This window comes from Pagrus major, chromosome 7 (genome assembly GCF_040436345.1).
Source record: "Pagrus major chromosome 7, Pma_NU_1.0".
Taxonomy (NCBI): domain Eukaryota; kingdom Metazoa; phylum Chordata; class Actinopteri; order Spariformes; family Sparidae; genus Pagrus; species Pagrus major.
In genome coordinates this window covers 6,462,308-6,471,865 of record NC_133221.1, presented here as the reverse complement: position 1 = coordinate 6,471,865, position 9,558 = coordinate 6,462,308, and the positions used below count along the sequence as shown (strand labels likewise).

The 9,558-nt window shown below is 39.4% G+C and overlaps 1 protein-coding gene across 1 annotated transcript; it reads left to right on the top strand.

Moving 5' to 3' along the window:
• Positions 1-3,394: 3,394 nt before the first annotated feature.
• pfdn4 (prefoldin subunit 4) lies at positions 3,395-7,070 on the top strand. The gene is made up of 4 exons (XM_073470268.1): positions 3,395-3,462; positions 3,933-4,040; positions 5,197-5,337; positions 6,681-7,070. The coding sequence occupies exons 1-4, from the start codon at positions 3,436-3,438 to the stop codon at positions 6,810-6,812; spliced, it is 408 nt and encodes a 135-aa protein (XP_073326369.1). The 5' UTR covers positions 3,395-3,435; the 3' UTR covers positions 6,813-7,070.
• The last annotated feature ends 2,488 nt before the right edge of the window (positions 7,071-9,558 follow it).

Below are 9,558 nucleotides of genomic sequence, written 5' to 3'. Positions count from 1 at the left end.
TGCATGGTTGTGCAATGCATCATCCAGTAAATATGGGCCAGTCGACGTGAGAAAGTGACATTATCTTTATCTCCAGCGTCAACATTAGCTGTTAGACAAACTCGAGTGGCAGCGGGAATCCTTGTCGCTGCAAAGGCACACCGTGACAGGATAAACAGTTGCTTCTATCAATGTCTTAGACTACGCCTATAGTTTACATTGGAAGACTCCAGACATTATCCAGCTGGGAGTCACTGTGTTTACAGAGTATTATAAGAGTCCAAAGGACTGAGCCAACATGGACATATAAAGATCTGACATGCGATATATTCCCATTAGACAAGATACAACAACATAAAAGAACAATTAAAATAAGTCGGATCTGCACTTATCGTTAGGTTCGGGTTCAGAATGAAAGAATTTGACAGTGACACTGTTTGGATTTATATATCACACATTACCACCAAATGATTTTACAGTTAACATGATCATGTTTGACTTCACAACAAGAATACATAAAAAAAGCACTGACTCACCATCAATCTCTAATCCATTTGATGTGACGTTTGCAGAGAGGACGTTCACGGATCCATTTTCATGCTTCTCAGGAATCGTCCCATTCTATAAAACATAGTTTAACAATTAGTGTTGTCAAAAGTATTGAAATATCAATACATATCAATATTTTTTCACTTTTTTGGAGTATCAATACTTTAGTTTACGCTCTCCTTAGTCTCACCTTGTCAGAAAGTAAATTAACTAAGATGCTGTTGCTCTTAACACACTTTAAACAAGCCTTATTATGTTTTCCCCCCAAAGTCGTGTCAATCTTCTCCTGTGGTGTCAAAAATGGTATTGAATATTTATATTTTTCAAGGTATTGTGTAAAGGTTAGAAATGTCAGTATCATGACAACACTAATGATAATAATGCTCCATGTTGGCTACATTTGAATAGAGATAGCCCTGAACAATCCAAACCTTTAGTCCAAGACAGACTTTTCGACATGCATCTTGCTCCTGCTTCAGAAGCTACGTGTATGGCATTACAGGTGTATTGTGTAACTCCTGTCATGTTACCTGGGTAGCCTCTTTGTTCTTGGAATTCTCATTTCCCATTTTTCCCAGTTGAGCCCTACAGACACAGGCGTTCAGCTCCGGTTCAACTGAAAGAAATCAAACAGAAACATACTTTTGTTTAGCTGTGTTTTAAAAGCAGAAAATAACCACAAACTGCTTTATGTGATTACAAAACTGTCTTAACTTCACATATCATTCAAATATCTTACCTTGTCACACTTCTCCGCAGGTCAAGAGAGTGATATCCTCCTTAAGAAAAAAAATGTCACTCTGTCAGTGAGATGGATTTGCTGCTCCTGCCCAACTGTGTATATAGCCTATTGTTAACAGGCTACTTTATGTGTGCTTTAAAAATGGGTGGGACTGTTTTCAGGTAATCAATTGGATTTCCTCCAGTGCACAGCCCGCCGTCCGCCCAACACAGTGTTAGTGCCCTTTAGCAAAGGCACATGATTAGCTCATGGTAATCTCTCTTGTCTGAAAATGCCCCGACGACATCAGAATGAAGTTACACTCCACTCAGTCACACTATGATAAGGCGGTGCAGTGCAGTGTTTGTTGACAGATGTAGCTGGGATGTAGCAGGATGTGCATTAAGGATATTGGCCTGGCACACCTCCACACTGTCAAAACAAAAATAAATATGTCAGCACTTAGTAACCTGGTTATTTTGGTTTTGAAGGGAAAACTTTCAGCAATACTTTAATTTAGGTGATGCTTTTATATCAATGTTGATCAAGGATTTTTTTAAAGGAGCACTATGTAGTTTTTTTTATGCCTAAACAAACTATATAAACAAACTCTCTCTGTTTTCATGACTGAATAAACTGAATAAACAAACTGACCTTAAAGAACAACACAATTTCATGCTGTTCTACTTTGTTTATATGTGGCGGACCCTGCCACCTTTCCAGCCTCAAACAGTGTTCTGGGGACCTTATTTCCCTCTGAGAACAGCTTGTTTATTCAGTTATGGAAAAAATAAATATTTCTTATTTGTATTATTACCTCCTTGATATTATAAATATTAAAATTCTCAGATTGAATTTCACCATAACAACATAGTGTCCCTTTAAAGATTCAGATTCAGAGTTTATTGATAATAATGACTTGTAATATCAGCTGTTTTGCTTTGATATTATCTCATTGAAGAAGCGTTTTTTGTGTTGCAAAGAATGAGTATCTGCTCCATTATCACAGTTAATCAGGACAAACAAAGAGCTCTGTAATTGAATCATCTGTCTTTAAAGGCTCCCACTGAGTCGTGTCAATTTGGCTGTCTTTAAACACTTCCACGCTGTCTTTGAGACGTTCAGGGATCAAAGGCAAGCTAACTTTAGTTCATCAGCTGATCTCTTCCCTCTTTTGTTTCTCACATCTTTATTGATAATTTGTTCCTTTTGTGAGCCGACAAAAAGCTCCTCAACACTCATTTAGTTTTATTCTTCGGAGCCTCTAAGAATCTAAGCTTCTTCGTGCAAATCGAAGCACAAACTGATCTGATTGCGTTTCACCGTAAACGACTGCAGATAAAAATTGTGTTTATAAATGTGCAGCGCTTATCGAATGCATTATGACAGGGCTTGGAATCCACGGGCACAATGTCCCGATTGTAGCCTATAGCCTGCACATTGAGGTGGGAGTTGGATTCCCCCTGGTTGGGACTGTGCACTTCTGACTTCATGCAAAGGGCCTGCAGCTGAGAGACCTCAAGCAAACTCTTTATGATGTACCAACGCGTGGCAGCCCACTAGTTTTATTAGTGACAAAAACACGAAAAGGCCACGAGTTGGAGGGAATAACAGATCAGACGGTTAAACTGAGGTCAGAATGATCTCTCAAGGTTATACCCCTGTCTGTGTTGTGGCATTAGATCCATTTATAGCTTCTGCAGCCGCTCTGAATCAGATTAAACGTAACTCCAGCTTTGCAGATGAATTTATGCAAATATTTGATCTTGGGTGCAGCACTGTTTGCTGGAGAAATATTTACAGAGCAGCAGTTCCGGTTTAATATAACAACTAGTTTGACATATTGTGAGCAGTGCTGCACATTTTTTTCTTGAGATGAATAATTATACAGGGTTGAATTCTCACTTATGGAGAGAAAAAGGATAAAAACATGTTAGCTGAGTGTATGAAGCAGAGTCACGTTCAGGGTCGTATCTGAGGCCATGATACATTACCTGATTTGGTTTTAAAGCATGTGTTGGATCGATCAAAACTCAAATTGAACTATTAAATGGAAAAAAACTGACTAAATTAGGTTTAATACCTGTATTTAAGGAAAAACTCGAGGCTTTCCTGCCCGCTAGGTGGCAGTGTGGTCATATCGTCGCGTTGAGTCCCTCTGCCTTTGTGCAGTCGAGGAAGCCAAGATGGCCGCCACCATGAAGGGACCTGTAGTAAGTTAAAAATCACAAGAAATGATATTTCGTCTTCGAGCCACCTCGTTGCTGTTTCATGTGGGGCTGCAGTGAAAACCGGCTGAGATAAATGCGTGGGGGGGAAAATTACTCACAGTTGCTTCTCGTGTTAGTGAGATTTAACGCTTAAAGTCGTGGTCACACCCTCGTGCAGCTCATGTTAGTGATGGCAGCAAGCTACCGCTACATGCTAGCTAGCTAGCTAGCTAACGCGCTAGCTAGCCAGATTTATCCGGACACCAGATGACAGAGACACCCGAGACTGCAGCAGATGATGGGGATCATAACTAGCAATACGAGGGCCTGTGCTGTTTGACAGACGCTGCTCAAACTGACCATAGCTTCCTAGCTCATGTTAGCTAATCAGCAGGCTTTTTTTTGTTGTTGCTATGTTCGGTTCAACTGATGTTAGCTACATGTCATTTTGATCGATTTCCTCCCGTTTGCAGGCAGTTGAAGATGTGAATGTGACGTTTGAGGACCAGCAGAAGATCAATAAATTCGCCAGGAACACGAATCGGGTGACAGAGCTGAAGAATGAAATAGAGGCAAAGAAAGTAAGTAAGCAGTCACATCACACACACACTCACACTCTCAAGGTTCACTGTGTGGTCAAGAACTGTTGTGGACAATCATGGTGGATGGGAGCAATAACTGTGTTCACTCCAGCTGTGATACTGTGATTACTAACTGACTTACATAAGATAATGTTGCTAGCAGTCTGTCACAACAGTCTGACTGTCATGAGGATTCAAATGATCTTCTGTTGAATGATTTCAAAGAAGTGCTGGAGGATCCACAGTGGATCTCACCGGGGTCGAACATATGGCAAGAGTTCAGCTGGCACTCCTAGTCAGTCACTTTCATATTTTCTGGAGTTGCCAGGTTATTAGAGCTTACTGGGAAGAGATCCATAAACATACAAATAATATATTAAGAGTAAACATTCCTTTCAGATGTGAAACTATGTACATGGGCAATAAATTGTTTGAAAATTGGAATATTAATGACAAAAAATGACTCGGTATGCTATTGACAGCACGTAAAAAAAAGAAAATGGTTAAAAGTAGATCCACCCACCACCGAGGAATGGTTTGATATTGTACATGAGATCTACATTATGGAAAAGTTATCATTTTCCCTCAGAGTGCAAAAAGAAAAGTTTTATCGGATCTGGACTAAATGGACTGAGAATCTAAAACCACTGAGATCGGATTTTATTTGATCCTGTTTGTAATTTGTGACCACCTGCCCTCTCCATCTATTTACATCTGGACGATCATAAGAAGTAGGCTCCCCAGTTCTGTTGTTCATGTGTTGTTGTAAATGAATGACTTAAAAGATGAAAATTCTAGGAAAAGCAATACTGACAAAGACATTCGGTCTTTCTGCAACCACCTTTCCTAATTCCCACTGGAAAGGGAGTTAAACAATGGACAAATAACTTAAAGTGGATCAAGGAAACTCTGTAATGTTGTAAAGATTAAATGCAGTGGAAATGGTGATAAATCATCAGAGCCACAATTTACTACCTTTTGAAAATTGTGCGGCAAAGTTGAATCGACACTGACCGATTCCACTGAAACCTAATTTGTTCAGACGAGTCGTAGTTGAATGTTGTCTAAAGACCAGTGCAGCTGCCAAATTATCAAAACTATTTCGTTAACAGGCCTGATTGAGACTTTTCAATGGTCTGCCTATGTCTCCATACAGAAATCGCTGCAGAACTTACAGGATGCCAGCGATGACCTTATGATGTTAGACGACGACGCTCTATTGATCCCCTATCAAATCGGCAACGTCTTCGTCAGCCACTCGCAGGAAGAAACACAAGAGATGCTGGAGGCTGCAAAGGTAGGTTTTCTGAAATACCTTAAAATACTCTTCAGTATTTGTACTTGTAATCATCAGTGAGAGAACCCCACTGAGTTAAAAGACTGTTGAGGAGAATTTAACATATAATGATCAACGCAAAGCCCAAATTTGTTCCAATCGACGTACAGATATAAATTTGTAAGAGAAAGTTCAGCAGCTTTCCAAGTGTTTGTTCAGCAGGAATCACAAAGTTTAGATGTATCAAAAATATTTTCATTCTGATTATCAGACCATATTTACTGATGCTGCAGAATGTGTTCTTAAATAGTTTTAAGAAATTGTCCAACATTTTGGGAAATTTGCTTTCTTGCTAAGAGTTAGATGAGAAGGTTGATACCTCTCTTATGTCTGTACAGTACTTATAAAGCTACAGCCTGTTAGCCTCGCTACAGCTAGCCTGGCGTTGTCTAAAGGTAACTAAATCAGCCTACCAGTGCGCTTAGAGCTCCTTAACATGTTTTATCTTGTTTAATTTGTACAAAAAACAAGTGTAAAAATGACGAATGAAGTTGTGGTTTTACACAGTGTTAGATGTTGGACTATACTCGATCAGACGTAGTGATTTCATGGAGTCTCCACTGGTTGCCTGCCAACCTCAGGGTGACAACAACAAGACTCTGAGCGTTCTATCGATCTTCTCCTCAAACTCTCAGCAAATGGAGAACTATGACTTTAAGTTAATGTGCAATGATAGTTGTTCCAGAGCTCTGTAGAAGTGAGAAACTTTCCAAAGCAGTGCATCGGGATTGTACAGAAAGGCAACAGCACCACTCCTCCCCCCAGGCTGGTTCAAGCTCAGGCCTCTGAGTCTGATGGCATTGTTTGGCCAGATGGCAGGTGACACAAAAGGGGCGGGTGAGATCCTCCTTGGTGCACCTTGGGAAACGAGCCAGGTAGAATCAGGGCTTTATAGCCGCTAAAACATAGCGAGGGCAGACACTGACCACGAGGGACTTCAGATTAGATCTCGTCCCTCCCGTCTGTCACTTCAGGATCTTCCTATTTGTCCTTGTGTTTGCTGCTGTTTCATCACCCAACAAAGCACCCTGCGCAGGCCGGTACTGATTGATGTGGAGCAGTCTGCTACACACACTGAATGACAAATATGTGGAGAACGGCTCACTTTTCAACCCATAAATAACTGCTGATTATAATTAAGTGCAGACTGATATGCATACTGATTTAACTTGCCATTAAAGTGTGAGTTTCTGAGTCGCCTAGTAGGAGCAGTGTATTAAAACCTGTTGAAGGAAATGTCCTGCTACATGTGTAGATATTGTAGTGGTTGATATGTAATTTGAGTTTCCATGTTCTGTGATCAGGAAGCACTGGAGCAGGAGGTCAAAGGCCTTGAGGACCGAGTGACAGCGATACAGCAAGTGCTGGGTGATCTGAAGGTCCAGCTCTACGCCAAGTTTGGTAACAACATAAACCTGGAGGCAGACGAAAGCTGAGCAGTGAAATGGACATTGACAGCTGCCCCGACGTGGACTTTTTTTCTTTCTGCTCTCGTGTCGGATCCACAGAGCGTTTGCCAAACAAAACATCAAGTAGGACGAACGGCATGAATGGCTTAGATTTGCAGCTTTTGGCTTCTTTTTACACTCACGTGATGTATCTGTCTTCAGTTTAGACTCGGCAAACAAACAAATTCACAAGGACGACAAAGGTAAAGATGTGGAGATTAAATAAATGCACATAATCCCAACATATTTCAATTGGTCTGTTATTTAATGTTTTTCTCCCTCTGTTGATCAAACTGAAGTAAAAACAATGAGGAACAAAACAACTGTAGTATTTTACAAGAACTTGTCTCATCTCTGAAATCACTCTGACTACCATTCAGGTAGGATGAAATGTAGTAAATGTCTCTCTTTGGCACATCAGTGTACTGTGCTGTCTTTGCATGAAGTCTTTCCAAGTATTCAGTGACCTTAATTCAGACTTTTGTGGTTGCCCTTTCAAGGACTGTAACAATATTTTTTATCATTTTAAGACCATTTTCTGCCACTGATATAATAATATAATGGCATAGTACTTCAAAGAGCAGTGAGCTTTTAATTATTCAATGTATTCAGACATGAAAGACAAGAAACAAACATAATGTGCTAACAAAATATAACATGACAACCACACAACCTAAACAATGGATAAAATGCACTCTCGACTCCCGTTAACAAAAGTTGCATGTTAACACAACAGGCAATATCAAGGTCAGTGAAAATGGTCGAGGTCATGTCCATATATCGATAAGTCAATATATGTACAATACATCCATATCTTCATTATTTCTACCAACTTAACCCCATCAAACCATGTTGGTAAAATTTGTACCGTCTGTTACTGATCAATATGTTTACAAACTGCAAACAAACAAACAAAATGAAAAAGAGAGAAAATGAATCTTTGATTAGAGACGGAGTGACTGAGCTACATGTGTCTAAGATTTTCAGAGTGTTTACGTGTCGTCTTCTTAATCTGTGGAAATATTGTTTCAGCCATGCCTCAGACTAAAGGTATTATAATTAGGAAAGCTAAAAAGAAACAAAAACTATGACAGACTGAGACAAACAAGTCTGGGCTTTTGTTTGGACCGAAGATTTTAATTCAAACTGAAAATTTGTTTTTATTCCTTTTAGAATACAGACAGGACACTTTCAATTAAGATTTCAACCAATATATTACTACACTGATTTTACCAGTGGTGGAAGAAGTATTGAAATCCTTTCTACCAATAATGAAAATGAAAGTGCTGCATTTAAAAGGCTACACTACAAAAGTGCAAGTCATAGCAAAAGGTATTTGTTCTATAGAACAATGAGCATTGACTGGAATATTAGATACATTAATAAGTTGTCAATACTTATTTATCAACGTAAAGTAGAGCTTGTTTAAGTTACTTAACACACCCTCAGGTGGTTTAGCTCAGTGGATCTCAACCTTGGAGTCAGGCCGAGACATATTGTTTTAATTTTACCTCTTTGTGTCTTGGACAGTTGAAATCATCTATGTAGCTGTATCTTTGCTGGAACTGCTATCATTTTAAACATGATAAGGGGCCCAAACTAGACACAACCTGTTTTTAAGGGGTCACAGAAGTCGGATGCATTGTATTTTATAACCCTATCATGTGTGTTTAAACTATGAAACTGAAACGTAGATTGTAACTGCAGCTGTCAAAAACATGTCAATAATAACCTCTGAACTAAAGTGAAGAACCTCACAATTATACTTAAGTCAAGTTAAAATCTTTCTGACATGTATCTGATTGTACTGTTTGTAACAAATGCCTTTTAGCCCTCCCAAATGTTTGCTTTTTTTTAACTAAACAAATTAGTTCACTTCCCACACAGTTATTTTTGTAACTGATTATTCAGCAAGCTAACAAAACCTCACATGGCTCAGATAAACTGATGAGTAGAGGAGTTGGCAGATCAAAAGCTCGTGAGCAAAGGGAGGAAAACGACTTCCTGTGCACAAATTAGACTCAGGACTTGTGATTCTTTACAAAATGTTAAAACGTGTAGTACATGATTAATTTGCACAAGCATAACAAAAGATAAAGCAACTGATTAATGGATAAAAACAGTTGCGCTGCTGAGATTTTAAATATGGAGAACAACAGTAGACCAATAAGTACTCAAAAAAAGTAAATATACAGAGTGTTTTTCACGTTTATGTGCAAATACTGTTTACAGGAATACAATGTATATGCTAGAATAGATAGACATAGACACAAGCAGAGAGAAGTAGTTGTAGGCCTAAACTTAAAGGGTAACGCCACCAATTTCACACATTAAAGTGTGTTTACAGGTCTTGAGGAGTACTACTGCACATGTGAAAACGTAGCGTAAAGCCTTTTGTGGCTCCAGAGGAAGCTGCAGGTAATCTGATAAATTGCCTCCAGTGATATCACTCACTGGCTGTGTTTGGGTAATGTAGGCGTCCACTGGTCCAACATACAGTCGTACTTACTGTGACGCGTTCACGCTCATCACATCAAGTCTGCGAGTGCGTGCGGCAAACATAGGCCGCTGATTGACAGTCTGTAAGACTACAAAAATTAATTCAGTTTGCTTAGCTCTATGACCTTTACTTCTACATATTTCTGTATCGTGATGTGGAAGTCTGCAGAAAGTCCTCTTAAGGGCCTTTGTGGACTGGATGAAATGTGAATTTGGACGGCCCTCAAGACTAGCT